At 38.1% G+C, this 17,556-nt stretch overlaps 1 protein-coding gene across 2 annotated transcripts; it reads right to left on the bottom strand.

The window, feature by feature from the left end:
• Positions 1–79: 79 nt before the first annotated feature.
• Positions 80–17,555, bottom strand: tsnax (translin-associated factor X). Of its 2 annotated transcripts, none has more exons than XM_057848188.1 (6): positions 17,280–17,555; positions 16,754–16,840; positions 16,569–16,683; positions 10,137–10,267; positions 1,753–1,862; positions 80–1,100 (listed from the first exon to the last, which is right to left on the bottom strand). In XM_057848188.1, exons 1-6 carry the CDS (start codon positions 17,293–17,295, stop codon positions 723–725), a joined length of 837 nt encoding a protein of 278 aa, XP_057704171.1. In that variant the 5' UTR covers positions 17,296–17,555; the 3' UTR covers positions 80–722. The 2 variants fall into 2 exon arrangements, with proteins under 2 accessions (XP_057704171.1, XP_057704172.1); XM_057848189.1 differs by having other exon boundaries at positions 16,754–16,837.
• Between the last annotated feature and the right edge of the window lies 1 nt (position 17,556).

The raw sequence follows: 17,556 nt of genomic DNA, 5'->3' as shown, positions 1-17,556 counted from the left end.
AAAAACTTTTCAAATAACGAACTCATGTTCTAGGACCACAAAGTACACATATCCTCCAGCAGATGGCAGGCTTGACCTTTTATTCAAACTGCAGAAAACACCTTACTGAGAGGCGGAGGGTTGAGGGGTCATTTTCAAAAGGATAGCGCTAACATTTGATGATCACAAACTCTGATTCAATCACATCTCCTTTTTGAGCTCTGCAAGTTGTCAGGAGAATGCATAAATATACAAATTCCAAACGTGCAAAATTTGAGTTAAAAAAATAGACAGCCAGCATTAGTTGTATGAACACGTACGTGTCTTGAATTTGATGGGACAAGACAAGGATGATTGAGGGAGCATCGTACCAAGAATATAAGGGTTGCTTGACGTATGTACTGTATGTGCTTACGTGTACATCAGGTGGCTGCAAGGGAATGGGACCGAACAAAGGTCACATGCTCTACCTTAGATTATCTCTGTGTGATAGGGGAAGGGGGCGGGCTGAGAGCGAAATAAAATAAACACACACGTTATCAAGGAAGGTTTCAAAGCATGGCATACTTTCTGCAGAACTAGTATCCGTATGACTACAGTAGTTAAATCTTCAGAGAAAAAAAATGCAATACCATTGTAACAATACTTTATTGTATTACAAAAAAGTAAACCATGCCATTAAACACGTCAAAGAAGCCGTTCAAACTTTTACAAAGACGAAATAAGAGAAATTGAAAAAGGACTTAAACCACAGCTTCTTCAGGGTCCATGTGAGTGTTCCGGCTAGAGAAGAGATCTGCCAGCATATGTTTGGGGATTTCAGAACCACGAACACGCAAGGTATAGCAGGCGTCCTCAACTTTGCCCAGACTCTGACGCAGCGTGTGCAGCTTCTTGGACACCTCATAAGGACCTGTGTTTCCGATGAAGGAGAAACCATCATGGATCTGGCGCAAGAATTGGCTCAGCTGGAAGGGTGTGTCCATATCACCGTTGCCCACGCTACTAATACACAAGCGCATCAGCTCCCCTGTCAGGTCAGCCACACCCAGCAGGTAGTCTGCGGGCATCACTTGAAACGTCAGAACCTGAGATTCTGTCGAAAGAGTGTCAGCAGAGCCCTGAGACAGGAAAACAGAGAATAAAACTTTTATAAATAAAATAGGTTGAATAACTAATACATGTATTCTCACTTGCAGAGTCCTACAGGGATCAGTACTTGGCCCTTTAGTATTTAGTATTCACCATATATGCTGCCAGTACAGTGTATGATCAATTACAAATAGAAAATTTGATTTATTAAACATTTATCTGTTTAATATGTTTTTGTCAGTGTTTGCTTGTGAAGCCCTTTGGGATATTTTGGTGATTTGGGACTAATATTTAAAATAAATTAACTTGTAATGACTAAATATAGACACACACAAATGATTTTAGAATCCTGCTCACTGGCCACATTAAAGACGTGACGTCATGCTTATGGCATGATGGGCATGCACACCTCAGCAGGTATTTGTACCAAATAGAATGCTTTAACAGGAGCAGATCTGATGTAAATTGGGTTAAAAGGAAAGAGAAATGTTAAGGATAATTAAAAGTACAAAATGACCTTGACACTGAGAAAATTTACACAAAAACAAGTAGAAAATGCAAACCTAGACAAAATGACACACAGCCCTCAATGTCCATTTAAAAATTACGCCACTGTGCTACCCTGTTTGATTCATCATACATTTAAACATAAAAAAAAATCAAAACTGTGATAAAAAATACCTTATCCTCTGTCCTGAACACAAGCCTAGCATTGATCTCCTTCAGACTGATGAGGTTGCGATGACGGATGTAGTGCTGAAAGGATGCGGCCTCCACAAACTCCTGAATTCCTGGATATATGAAATTCACATTGAAATGAATTACACAAACTAGTTGCAGAACTGCCCAACTATACTGTACAAGTAAAGAGTATTGGGCCTTTGGCTTAAATTTCCTTATGATCCCACACATGTACTACAACTTTGATAGATTTTGAACCTATTTTTAACTTTGTGTACAACAGTTCGATTTTTCAGTTATTTTTGTTTTTACACAAACTGCTGTTCTTGAGGGGAGGTAACTGAACGACAACATTCAACAGGATGTTCTCAGGAGGAAGTGGCCACTGAGCTTAGTGTCGGTGGTGTCATCAGTAAGTTGCAACAGAGATACAAAGACTATCAAAGTAGATGCCCTTGGAGAGTTGGCATTAAGCTGCTTGTTGGAGGACATCAAGTATTGAACCATTGAAATGGGCGTTCAAAAGTTTAAAAAAGGTCAAATGAAGTTCAGCTGTGAAGGTTATGTATAGCGCATTTTAGAATTCTGAAATTTTACCCAGTGGTACCATGTCCCTATTTTTGTGACTATACAATGTTCAACTGAATTTACACAAAACTGAATACAGTAGTTTAAAAAAGAAAAAAAAGGCAGAATGCATATCAAGCCGAGTGTGCATAAACACTACAGGCTATCTGCAGCGTATAGATCACAGATGCAGATAGTGATTCAAACCTGTTTCCTGCAACAGTCTTTTGATTTGAACAACAGTGACCATTTTTTGAGGCAGGCTGGGATGACCCCTCATTTGTTTTCTGGTCCTGTGTAAACAACAATCAAATAATCACAGGACGGAAGACTTTGTGTCTGAAGTTTACTTTTGGAGCGGCAATTGAACTTCAAAAGGGTCTGCTATCTCGCTCGGGCTCACCACAGAGAGCTAAGCACAGCTGGGACAAGGGTGTGCTTCGTCTCTACTTCGTCCTTGACTGGGTGTCAAACATACACTTTGTTTTTTAAGTATGCCATTTTACTTAGTTCCATCAAGATCCTACTGTAGAGATAGTTTTAGCTATACTATGTACTTTATGAAAATAATTGTATGAAATTACCACAAATTTAGAGGTCAACCAGCGTCATAAAACAAACTGTTTAGCGGTGTCATCGTAAGTCAAGCACATGCCCCGTCTTATTGTTTTTTTGCATTGTCCAAAACAAATTAGTAAGAAGTCATTTTAAGATTGAATTAAGACCAAAAAACAAAAAAAACACACAATGTAATGGTGCACATCTTGGGCAGGCCAGAACTGCGCTCAATCCCATGATCACACATCTCCACAGCTTGGAGTTGAGCACACTAAGCATTAAGGGTATAACGGTACATGTATTTGTATTGAACCGTTTCGGTACTTGGTGCTCGGTTCGGAACGGAGACGTACCGAACGAGTTTCTGATGTAATGTAAACCTTACTTTTCGAGGCTGTGAGTCGATCGGGTTACAGTTTCTTTATGTACATTATATTCACTCGGTCTTCTCTACTATAATGAGGACCAACACGGTAGGACAGTATAACCCAGAAATGTCAACGGCGCGACAACATGGACACAGAGAGAATGCAGTGAAACGCGGGCGTTAAAGTCAATCAGCAAATGCACACCAGGCGCAGTGCGGCCGCGTGTTAGACGCGTCACAGAAGCGGCTCAACACGACGCACGCAAAAAGAACGGCAGAGTTTATTATTTGACGCGAGACGCGACCCTCCTGCGTCAATACTACTACTGGTAGCTAGGATCGGGCAGACCGGAAGTCACTCGTGTAAAAATACGGTGGATCCGGTCGATTTTCAAACTAATCTGCGATCGTAACCCACTTTTTGAGTCCATCAGATCTCTTGAGTGGTAGATCGGGGCCCAGTTGACTTGTCATTGTTGATTTACTGCGGTCTTCTTTGCTATAATAATAACCAACACGGCCCCGTGTTCAATACAAAACCTTCCTACCACAAAAAACAAGTAGGAACTAATATTCACATAGGAACTAAAGTTATACAACATAAAATATACAATATAAATTAATACTACATCACATTTGTAAAATATAAACACATAATAAAATTAATAATAGCCCATTTAAATAAAATAAATTGAAATGAGCTAAAACACCTGTAATTAAATAATAAGAATAATACACAGATCCTGCTTACACAATTAAATTTATTAATTTCTGTGTGGCGCTTTAACTTGAGAAAATCCACCAATAAAGCTTTTGAAAAACGTTCATAAGAAAAGAAAAAAAAAAAAAGATTCATTGAGGCATTTCATTTGTAAAATACATGTTTAAATCTTTGTCATTCGGATTGCTATTCTCTTTAGCACAGGACTTCTTTTTTCTTCTTTCTTTCAGAAAGAAAGCTGATCAATACGCGGGGTCTGAAAGGCAAATTGTTCTTGGATTACCTTTAGATACCCACTACTTTTTGAGCAGAATTCTAGAATTGTATAGGCTAATGTTCCTATTGTTGAAAGCACAAAGGTGTGTAATAAACAAATAGCACATTTATAATATGTATTTTGTTTTCTTACTGTACCGAAAATGAACCGAACCGTGACCTCAAAACCGAGGTACGTACCGAACAGAGATTTTTGTGTACCGTTACACGCCTACTAATCATAGTACAATAAAAGCCCAGACTCTTGGTCACACAGCGCTTTTTAAAATCTGACATCTAGTTGACCATTACAAAACTGCACTATAGCATGCCTTCACAAAATGGTAAACATTCTCCTTTAAGGAAGAAACCAAATTCATAGTTCTATCAATCGCAGCAGGTCCTGAAGAAGCAAAGCAGTCAAAGATCATCTCACTACCACCAGATTTGACTGTTTTTTGTTTGTTTGTTTTTTTAGGCCAGCCACTCCTGGGAAATTTCATGAGTTTTATTTCTCCTTTTGTGGTTTATGTCCCTTACATTAAAGGGGCTTTGGAAATGGCTCTGTAACCCATACTAGATTAATGGATGTCAATTATTATGAATTGATTTTTCATCAGTATATTTCTTTGAAGAATATCATCTTGTTGCAGCTATTTGAGATTTTCATCTGATGTTAGACAGTTTCTATTTAGGCAACTTAAAGCGGAAGTTTAGAATTTTTGACATTAGGCTTGATCTTCGAGTTAGCCGGGGTTTAATAAGTTGGTGGAGTTGATGTCAATAAATTCCAGGCAGTTTGTAAGTTATTTGTTTGTTTGAGTGGAGTGGCTAAGCTAGCAGGAGTCATTGGGGTGCCAATGAAAAAACAATACAGATCTACGAACAGATCCAGCATAGTCAAATAAATTCAAAATGCAGGTCATTGTCCCAAAACACCCATGCGGCCAAATCAATATCACAAAAAACTGCCGCATTTTTTTTCACTGTGCAGGAATATTTTTTTAGATGCGTAATACGACCACAATAGAGAGGAGTGCTTCAGCCACCTGTGCTCACGCTGCATTCGAGGAAGGTGGGAAGTCGGATTTATCCCGTTCGGAGGGTACAAGTTGCGACCTTAAAGCGTTCCAAGCGCATGTAAACAGCAAAGATGGCTGATCGCGACAAGTTGTTTTTTATTTTGGCCACCAAAAGACATTCTGACCTCCAGCAAATCTGCCTTCTTGTAAGCGATCAAATAGTGGCGGCGTTGCGATATTTTTTCAGATCGGAAGTTGAAAATTCGGAATTTCCACCTTCCTCGAATGCAGCATCAGTCTGCCAGTTAACTGACAGCCAGCAACATGGTGAAATGTGCATTTACAGCAGGGGTCTCCAAATCGGTCCTCAAGGGCTGCTGTGGGTCCTGGTTTTTGTTCCAACCGATCGATTACCGATAGTTTAACCAATTAAGTTTCTACTAAAACAAGCAGCACCTGACTACAATCAACTGATTACACTTGCAAGACACCAGATTGGTGCAAAGGTGTCGTCTTGTTTTGTTGGAATGAAATCCTGCACCCACTGCGGCCCTATGTGGAATAGTTTGGAGACCACTGATTTAGAGGCTGTGGAAACAGAAGAAATGGGCATAGGAAAGTTTCCACAAATTCCTTATGAACAACGAGGAACAAGATAAACTGGTTACTTGCTGCTGGCTATGATGTAAAAAATATCAGCGGTGAAAATAACCGATGTGATATCACTCCGCCCTGCTCCTCTGCAAAGCTTTGGGATTACAAATGTTGTTCTTCATACTGCAATTATTGACATGCAATGTTAAGTTTTAATAACTTTATCCTAAAAACATAGCCAACATTATTGATTGCACGGGTCATCGGTGATTTTCATGTGTGCATATGTTTCATTTTATTGGCATGCTAAGTCGGAACAATTGACTCGCGCTAGCTTAGCCATTCCGGAGCCCTGAAACTAACAAATGAAATAAGTAACTAACAGGCATGAAAATGGGTCAGCGGTTAAAAAGGTGAGAAGGGTGTGGAGGAAATTTTGTTCTGGTAGGGCTGTCCCAAACGACAAATTTTCTCCCGATTAGTCAGCCGACTATTTCTACAATTAGTCGGCTAATAAATTTTTTTTTTTTTTTTTTACTAATTTAGCAATGAAATTTTTGTTGACGCTTATTAATTCACAAAAACATTTTGGAACACTTACATTCTTTATTAAAGTACAAATAAACATGTAAATAACAATAATTAATCACACATGAACACTGAGGTCAAATGCTGATAGTAGGCCTGAACGATATTGGAAAAAAACTATCATTGCAATTTTTGGGGAGTTCGCGACATTATATTGCGGTATTAAAACGAGAAAATTTTCACCAAATAACTTGAATAGCTCCGTTCGGGATAGCTGCACTGTTGACAAAGAAAAACAGTTTGGTTGCACTGCCTGGCAGGAGGGAGAGTGAGACACCATGGTGCTGTATGAGCATGAAGCAGAAAAACATGAATGTATGTTGATTTTAAATTCCGATGCTCTGAAAAATGGCGCCATCGGCCCCAATTTTTATACCCCAGTTTAATCCAGGATCTGCACACTTGCTGCGTTCATGAAGTAAAACAAAAGTTTAAATGTTGAAAAAAAGAAAAAAAATTGCACGTGCTGCGATGTGACTATTGCGCATGCGCACTTTGCGATGGCGATGTTCAAACGATATATTGTGCAGGCCTAGCTGATAGCATTTAGTAGTGCGAAAAAATGGAATGTAAACAGATTCAGGACACTGACTTCATCTTTTCAACATTATTCAAAACAATTCTTACAAAAAAATGTCTAGCATTATTATAGTATACTACTATATAAAATAGTATTATAATAATTATAATATTAATTGCCAATCATATTTTTTAAAAAGGGTGTCATTTTAAAGTTATTCTTTGTGTAAAATCTGGTCTGCAGTGTTATAGTATTTACCTATTATAGTATTAATTCTGAAGTATGTGGGATTAACTCCAGAAATTGTTATTTATATGACAAACGTGACAAACATTTATTTTGAAATAGTACGTTCGCTAAACCGCTAACAACTTTACACTCAGCAAAAAGCACTTGTCGTCATTGCTTGTGGTGTCACGAATATATATATATATATATTTTTTCGTTTGCAAATGATGTTAACCAGCGATTTTTCATGTTTGAAGTGTCACTTTTTAACCGCAAGTTTGCGTTTTGGAAAAGACTGCCAATGTTTTATAGCAGGCTAAAGTAAGTTGTCTTTTTTCCCCCCATTAGTCTCAGTGTAGCAATGCTAACGTTTACAGTGTTTAATATAGATGTGTTTCCTTATTTTATGTGTGAACTGTAATACTATGGCGTGTTGTTGACCAATAAACATCTGGACACAACAACTGGAGTCTCATACGTCATATACAAGTAGGCACAAATGTATGCGTGCACGCGGTGATAAAACGCAGCCGTGAAAATTACCGCCCTCATTTTTAATTCACCTTGCGATAAATGGACTCATTGCATATTGCAACAGGCTTAGCAACTTCAGTAAAATATGTCGTTAGTTAGTTAGTTAGTTAGTTAGTTAGTTAGTTAGTTAGTTAGTTAGTTAGTTAGTTAGTTAGTTAGTTAGTTAGTTAGTTAGTTAGTTAGTTAGTTAGTTAGTTAGATAGATAGATGGACTTATGCCCCCCCCCTAAAAAATTTCACCTCGGATCTACACAAATTCACGTAGGTCACCCTTTTTTGCTTCAAAACGGCGAATTTTGCCGAAAGGTGAGTGATTTTCATGCCTGAACAAACTACACGGAATTTATTGAAATCAACTCCACAGACTGATTAAACCCTTGTTAACTCGAAGATTAAGCCTGATGTCAAAAATTCTGAACTTCCCATTTAAGGTCTGGGGGAATCAGGCTTAGGTGTGGTCACTGAGCATGAACTCAGTTTTCCCAAAAATATGATAAACCAGTTTTTCATGGTTCAACAAAAGGTGTATCAACCTTTCCACACAGACCCAGATATATTAAAGAGAAGGTAAACACAAATATTCCAACAATTAGTTGCACTGGTTGAAACATGGCATTGTGATTATTACTGTGTTTGCAAAAAAACTACAATAAACAGATCCATTTTTAACAAAATGACTCAGTTTAAATCCTTATGTCGTAAACCCATAGTTAAGGTAGTCACTACAGATGCACAGTAAATCAGTTTGCCAGATTTAGTCATGTGGCGTCCATAGACGCTTGTAACGGACGTTATCGTGTTAATTTCGGACAACAGCAGATTGGACAACAGCAGATTAGTCTATTGAAGATAATATCAATTAAAAATGCAGTGCATTTAGCATTTGTTTCCACTTTAATTAATAAAATCATTTAAAAACTGCATTTTATGTTTACATACCAGATTTCCAAAAGGTTGGCGTGCTATATAAAACGTGAATAAATTGTGATTGTGATGATGTAAAAGTACCAAAATTGAGAAGGGAACAAATACTTTTTTACTGCACGGTATGTTTGGCAAAGTGATTCAGAATGGAAATTCCTGACCATTTGCTAATGCAGATCTTCCGCTGAGTAGCTTATCAAAGTGCAGTGTTGACCTGTTATCAGCAGCAATTAGGTTCAGATTTTGCTTTCAATGTTGTTAATAGCCTCTCTATGAAAAAATGGAGTCATTACACATGCCTGGAGCTCGTCGTCCAGATAAGCCACACTGAGCTCTAATAAAGATGATAAAAATGGAGTGGGTGAAAGAGTTTAATTGGTGGGAACTGCTAGTGGTCACGTCGCTGAGGATGCAGCATTGATTATAAAATGACTACAATCTAAAACCGACTTCCACCCCCTCCTGAGCTAGATAACAACTCACCATTACACAAGTTTGCCTCCAAACACTGCAGACATTTTGGCTAACAAGAACCAATAGTGATGTAAGAAGTGGAAAAACAACTTAATCAGAGGGTGTTCCTGTTAAATGAAGGCTCGCACCAGGGTCACGCACTCACACAATCAGTAATTTCATTATCAACTTTAAGTTGACAATTCTCTCTCTGTAAAGGCCTGTAAAATCTGGAACGGTTTACCACTATCCATCAGGCAATGTCCCACAATACAAACTTTCAAAACTCAGCTCAAGCAGTCGTTGAAAGCAAATCAGTCTTGCAATCACCGACTTTTAAGTTCTTAGTAACGTATTGTATTGTGTTGTTTTATTGTAATATTTTATTTCTTTTCTTTCTCTATCTTTGTGTCACCTGTTTAGGGACTACAGATGTAAATTAGCATATACTTGCTACAATCTGGCATATTTACATCTTTTTAGATGTTCATCAATGTGCACTGTCCCTATTAAATAAATAAATAAATAAATAAGTGCGGGAGGAGATACCACCATGTGTACAACAGGCTATTTCTCTTGAGTAGCCTTGTTTATTTTGTGTTTTTCGGCTCAGCAATTAATCAGTGGAGGATGAATGTAATCTAGATGATATCCCAGAAATGTTATAATATGGCGGTAGGAAAAGTGGACTAAGAAAAAAAAATTGATGTAAGCAAAAAAAAAAACAAACAAACAAACAAAAAAAAAACATTTCTTTCTTTCTTGTTTTTTTTACATTCCAATTAACATGTTACTACTTTGGCTCCACATCATTGGAAATAGGTTTTGTACCGATATTACTCTCCGTGTTTCGTATTTTCAATTTTCATTTTTGTATCTTAAGTACAGTATGTTTTCCGTTTTTACTTTGCAATAGGCTTTTATATGTACAGGAGACCTCCGTAAAAACATGCTGACCATTTCTTTTAAAGTACTGTACATCCATCCAATATACTAGTACAATATGTTCTCCAGGTTTTTTTTTTTTTTTTGAGAAAGAGGAAATAAACACACCTGCAGTAAATGCTCTGTGAAATTGATAGATGTCCTCTCCTCTAAGCTCCTCCGCAATCTGATGAATTTTCTGTCTCACTCCATCCAGTTTCACATCTGCCTCATTCAATATGGCTTCTGCATCTGGAACACTTTCAATCCAAAAAGAAACCAAGAACACAGTAAATAAAAGAACATCTCCACCTCATATTATAAGTAAAACATTTGACTTTGTGCTTGACTGTTTGTTTTTTAAAGGTATACTCAAAAACAATGTAAAATTGCCTTTAAAAAAAGTGAGATATTAAGGCATTAAAATCCTCCGATCACATCATCGGTTCCTTTACAGAATTTGATAAGATTGGACTTTACTGAGCCACATCCCATCTTACTTTTCGGTGTAAAATTCACCCAAAAAAGCGCCAAACACAGATTTAATCCCATTTTGCTGTGGGCCAGGAAGCCAGCGTCAGTAACCCGAAGAGATGTAATCAAAAGGCAAGCTTTTTCACGCGCAGCCCTCACATCATAAGTTGCATCACCGTGGTGGTGTGCGTTTTGTTTTTCCAAGAAATTCAATCGTTTTTATTGGAAAATTGGTTAATATTAGGGTTGTGCATCGAGCATCGATGGGAACAGGTTCTAACACTCCGATGCTCCCGGAATAGTTTTTCTTTATAATTTTTAAAATTTCAATTCCTTGTTTCGATGCCCTGACCACCGAGCGGAAAAAAATTGCTCGATTTTAAAAACTGATATTAATATACAAGTTATAACTAGCCCTTTGAGAAGTTCATTTAATTTCAAACAACGTCGAGAAGTTAAGACTTTAATATAAACTATGCAATTTGTTGGACCCTGCACTTTTTTTTTTTTTTTTTTGGGACCCTGCCTCTTAAAAGAATCGGAATCAGGAATCGTTCGGAACCGGAATCGTTCAATTTAAAATGTTGCCAAACCCTAGTTAATATGTATTGAAGGCCTGAACAAGATTGGATAAAACTATCATTGCAAATTTTTATTTTTTTGGGGGGGGTTGCGATATAATATTGCAATATTAAAACGAGAAGAATTTTCACCATATAACTTGAACAGCGATGTTTGGGATAGGCCTGAACGATATTTGAAAAAATTAACATTGTAATATACACTCACCGGCCACTTTATTAGGTACACCATGCTAGTAACGGGTTGGACCCCTTTTGCCTTCAGAACTGCCTCAATTCTTCGTGGCATAGATTCAACAAGGTGCTGGAAGCATTCCTCAGAGAGTTTGGTCCATTTTGACATGATGGCATCACACAGTTGGTGCAGATTTGTCGGCTGCACATCCATGATGCGAATCTCCCATTCCACCACATCCTAAAGATGCTCTATTGGATTATGATCTGGTGACTGTGGAGGCCATTGGAGTACAGTGAACTCATTGTAATGTTCAAGAAACCAGTCTGAGATGATTCCAGCTTTATGACATGGCGCATTATCCTGCTGAAAGTAGCCATCAGAAGTTGGGTACATTGTGGTCATAAAGGGATGGACATGGTCAGCAACAATACTCAGGTAGGCTGTAGTGTTCCAACAATGCTCATTTGGTACGAAGGGGCCCAAAGAGTGCCAAAAAAATATTCCCCACACATTTACACCACCACCACCAGCCTGAACCGCTGATACAACAGATTCTGACCCTACCATCTGAATGTCGCAGCAAAAATCGAGACTCATCAGACCAGGCAACGTTTTTCCAATCTTCTATTGTCCAATTTTGATGAGCTTGTGCAAATTGTAGCCTCAGTTTCCTGTTCTTAGCTGAAAGGAGTGGCACCCGGCGTGGTCTTCTGCTGCTGTAGCCCATCTGCCTCAAAGTTCGACATACTGTCCGTTGTGAGATGCTCTTCTGTCACTGTTGCCTTTCTATCAGCTCGAACCAGTCTGGCCATTCTCCTCTCACCTCTGGCATCAACAAGGCATTTCTGCCCACAGAACTGCCGCTCACTGGATATTTTTTCTTTTTCGGACCATTCTCTGTAAACCCTAGTGATGGTTGTGCGTGAAAATCCTAGTAGATCAGCAGTTTCTGAAATACTCAGACCAGCCCTTCTGGCACCAACAACCATGCCACGTTCAAAGTCACTCAAATCACCTTCTTTCCCCATAGTGATGGTCGGTTTGAACTGCAGGAGATTGTCTTGAACCATGTCTACATGCCTAAATGCACTGAGTTGCCGCCATGTGATTGGCTGATTAGAAATTAAGTGTTAACTAGCGGTTGGACAGATGTACCTAATAAAGTGGCCGGTGAGTGTATATTGCCAAGGCTCCACACTTACTCTTGTCTTAAAGTGCAACAGTACAAAATGTAGCCCCACACACATTCATTGCATCACGTTTAGGGCCATACTTTTAATCACGCTCCATAACATTCATATAATTCATTCATCTTCTGAACCGCTTATCCTTATGAGGGGTCGTGGGGGTGCTGGAACCTATCACATCTTAAACCTTGAACTGGTTGCCAGCCAGTCGCAGGGCACATATAGACACACAACCATTCACGCACATAGTCACAACTACAGACAATTTGGAGTGTTAAATCATCATACCACACACTTTTTTGTTGTTGTTTTTTTTTGTGGCAGGAACCTGAAGAAAACCCATGCAGGCAACGGAAGAACATGCAAACTCCAAACGGGAAGGCCGGACCCAGGATTGTACCCACAACCCCAGGGGTGGACGTGCTAACCACTGTATCACCGTGTCGCCTTCATAATATGAATTATTTTTCAACAAGAATAACGTAGAAAAAAATGTTTGGTTTTATGAAATGCTTCATTGAGTCCACTCAAATTCACTCACACTGCCGAAAACAGCCTCTCACTTACACAATGAATGAGTTGCCATAGACTGGGCTACCGCTAGTGTGTAACAAGCTAAACGATCAACATATTTGAGCCCTTGATCGTAGAGCTACTGAGCCTTCTCTCGCACAATCAAAGCTACAAGACTGTCAATCATTTTTAACTTTAAGCACCAAACACCAGCTGCACTGGTGACCGAGAAAAACTGTTTGGTTGCACTGCTTAGCAGGAGGGAGGGTGATAGGCTATACGAGCACAAAGCAGAAAAAAGTTTTGGTGTTCAAAAAAATATATACCGTATTGGCCCAAATATAAGACTGTGTTTTTTGCATTGAAATAAGATTGAAAAAGAGGGGGTCATCCTATATTCGCGGTCTGGACATAATACCCATTTACGACGCTAGAAGACACCAGATATCATTGAAGCGATGTTCTGTTATGACAGATCTCAGCTACTCTCCCCATTCACGACGCTAGACGGCGTCAGATGTCATTGAAGCGATGTTCTGTCATGACAGATCTCAGCTACTAGTTTAACCAGTTTGCATTATTTTATTGCAATGTTTCTCCTTATTCAGATTTGTTTCAAGACCCTAGTTAGTTAGACTTCACTTTGATAGTTTATGCAGTTATTGCAATTTTGTTGTTTTATCACAATAGATTGGTTTATTTACATTTCAAAAACCAGAAGCCATTCATTTACGAATGAGATTGCACTTTAGTTTACATATTTAAATGTTCAGATATTAAGATTTGTATGAAGCAAAATAACATGCTTTTTTCTCTCAAATACATTGTTATAATCGTTTATTTCAGATATACTGCAACTATTTCTGTATAAAAATTAATTTGGTGTTCAAAAAGTCTTTTTTCAAACTTGACTCTTGAAAAAGAGGGGGTCGTCTTATATTCTGGGCCATGTTATATTCAGGCCAATACGGTATTTATACAGTGGTAACTCGACAAACGACCGCTTCGACGCACGATCTTTTCAACATCCCACAGAAAATTTGACTCGCCATTTGTTTCTACATCCATTGACATGCTCAAAATACAACAATAATTTTCCCATATGACGGACGCATGGTGGATTTTCTTGAGAAATCAACATGGGTTCCAAGAATGCTAGAGCAGGTGGTGAAAAAAGGACAAATGTGACGCTTACCATTGAAATGAAGATCGAAATGATAGAAAAATAGGAGCGTGCTATGCGCGTCCGTGTACTGGCTCAACAATACCAACGTAGAATGTCTAGGATCTTGACTGTCCTCCTCCGACTTCCGTTCGCTAGTCTTTATAAGGTCACAATTACCATTATTGCAACATTGCCAAAGAAATGGGCAGGTTCGTCAAGTTTTTAAACATATTCAGAACTTGTGCAACACAACATGCCTACTGTCCGCTACAGCTGACGCCGACAACAGAACATGAAAAGTGAAAGTAAAAACTCTAATGCACCTCTCTGACTGTAGCATCAGCCATGCGGTGCGTTCAGGTACCCCACGCAAAACACATCTGCAGCATTGGAAACTGATTTGTTACATTATTACAGGTATTTTTATTATTATTACTAGAGATGTCCCGATCATCCCGATCGATCGGGTCCGATCACGTCATTTTCAAAGTATCGGAATCGTTAAAAAAATATTGGCCATGCCGTTTTTTTAATATATATATATATTCTTTAATTAAATCGTTTTCTAATTGTATTTAACGTTACAAACATAATATGTTACACTCATCCAGAGTCTTTAGTTTAGGCTTAAGGTAGGGTTATCACATTTATCCCGATAACGGCGGTAATTAATTTTTTTTTTAAATGTATCACGTTAAAATATTTAACGCAATTAATGCATGCCCTGCACGACCCACTCACGCATTGTCAAGCTCAATCTGTAATGGCGCCGTTTTACCTATATAGAGAGATTAAAGGCAGCATATAACGAGAAGAGTGAATTTTGCCAGCCTTTGGAGTTTTTTTTTTAATTGGCTAAAGCCTTACAATCCCTCTCCCTATGATTAGAAATATCATGGGAAACAATGTGGGGAAGCAAGGTAGCAATTGATCTTTTTCTTAACACCTTATGTTATTTCCCAACGCAGAGAAGATATATCAATTGGTAGCACTACGCACAGTCATGGTTCCACTTACATCATGCATTTGGCCATGGCTACAGTATCATTTACTGAAAGCTCAACAAATACACTAGATGGCAATATTTAGTCACAATTTACAAAGTCACAAGTCTTTCTATCTGTGGATCCCTCTCACAGAAAGAATGTTAATAATGTAAATGCCATCTTGAGGTTTTATTGTCATAATAAACAAATACAGTACTTATGTACTGTATGTTGAATGTATATATTCGTCCGAGTTTTATTCATTTTTTTTCTTAATGCATTGCCAAAATGTATATGATCGGGAAAAATTATCGGGAATGATTGGAATTGAATCGGGAGCAAAAAAAAGCAATCGGATCGGAAAATATCGGGATCGGCAGATACTCAAACTAAAACGATCGGGATCGGATCGGGAGCAAAAAAAACATGATCGGAACAACCCTAATTATTACTATTTATATATTATAATTATATTGATTTTTATTTATAATTTATTTGTTTTTCCCTGTGTAATTGCTATTTGCAATAGGACCAGCAGTATTTATTAAGGATTTAGTGTAGGTTTTCGGGCTGTGGAACTAATTAATAGAATTACAATGTATTCTTCTGCTAGACATACGACCATTTTGACTTACAAACAATGTCCTGGAACAAATTAACTTTGTATGTAGAGGTACCACTGTATATATAATTGCAAGGCCTTACGATACAGGTATTGCGCATGCGCACATTGCGATGGCGATGTTCAAATGATATACCGTTCAGGCCTAATGTGTTGTGTAGCAATCTGGTGTTAATGGAGTCCTAGGTCGCATCTGTGTCGGGCGCTCTACTTTGTGTGCTCACTCGCGCAGTGTTATGGTGAATTTCTGCCTCCGGATTGAACTTCTAAGGTAAAATCTGCCCGGAATCATCTTTCTAGGGACTTAATTCCTCCTCTGACCCACTTTCAATTTCATATTCCGACTGGTCGCACAATAAAGTCAACGGTCTCGACTGCTGTTTTCCATTGAGTCATGTGCCCTCTGCAGGAATCCTTGCCTATGACTGAGTCATCGGTTTAAACTATGCAATGGCAAACTATTACAAAAATTATTTTGAATGCATAATTTTAATAGTTATGGATCTGTTTGAGTCTTGATATTTGATTTTGAAATACCCTTTCATAAGAGTCTATCTTTTTTATATACTGCGGAAAATAAACGTGATAGTGGGACATTAAGGAAAACACTCTTTATTGGGGAATCCCTTCAATTATTGTTTTCAATATTTTCCTTCTTTTATCAGTGAATAATTAATCTCATCAGCACAACTCAGGCATATGTAGGAGGTGGATATCAATTGATTTAATACACTCCAATTCAGGAACATTTGACCTTGTGCGATTGCAATGTTCATCCTAAGGAATACTGTATATTTGTAATTATAATTTACAGCTTTCTTAAATAATATCAAATCTGCAGCATACAGTACGTACCTTGTCACTCTGTGTAAAAGAAATATTGTCCTCTTGCTCTCGATGGTGACATCTCTACTGAGCTTAACAAGACGCTCATATTTGTCATGCTTGGTGTCAAGCTCCATCTGGAAGACTTTCAAATTACAAATGTGAGTATATATCCCTATAGATGAAAAGTGTCATAGACACTGAGATGTGTTTACCTTTGAAGGCAGCAATGACAGGTGAAGACAGAACGGCATTTGCCTCAGAATGCAGAGCTGCACCAGCATTTTTCTGTAGATGTCCTGCTGTTAACAATGCAAAAAAGAATTAGGTGAAGCTAGGTTTTATTTAATGCCAATTCAGCTACCTTGGGTGTTATCTGTCCATTTATTTTACTATTTAACGGCCAATTTTTGGATAGGAAGACAATAACCTGACGCAATCAATTGTCCTACAGATAATAATAGCATATGAACATGACATGTATTGCATTTGTCCTTGTAGTTAGCTCCCACTGTAAAGTGAAAACTTCCAAATAGTGCAGTACTGTACCCAGTAGAATAAGTAGAATAATAGAACTAATGCTTATTCTACTGGACCTATTGGAAAATACTAACCAGACGGATTCACAATGTAAAAATGCAAATTAACTTTTTACAGTCGATTTTACATGTTCATTTTACGTGTTCATGCCAAAGTCAGTCGTCATTTGTCACAAAATCTGAACTTGTTTACAGAACTTACCTTCTTGTTTGTTCATGCCGTCAGCCTTGCAGTAAAGTAAAATTTAAGCTAAAATTTAAGAACTGCTAATGAATGTAATGCGTGTTACAAAAAATATAAAGCAACAGTTTACAGCTTTGCTTCCCGAGGCTCACTTAAATAAGTCGTCATTTAAGTAGTCAAATTAGAATTACTAACGCATTAAAAAGAAGGTATAGTAATTCCATGCGAAACAAAACGCATTTATGTGGATTTCTTTACAGGCAGTGGGGCTGTGACGTTTATAATGGGGCTTTTG

Source organism: Corythoichthys intestinalis, chromosome 10 (genome assembly GCF_030265065.1).
Source record: "Corythoichthys intestinalis isolate RoL2023-P3 chromosome 10, ASM3026506v1, whole genome shotgun sequence".
NCBI lineage: Eukaryota > Metazoa > Chordata > Actinopteri > Syngnathiformes > Syngnathidae > Corythoichthys > Corythoichthys intestinalis.
The sequence above is the reverse complement of the archived record's forward strand: the minus strand, read 5'-3'. Positions and strand labels throughout refer to the sequence as shown.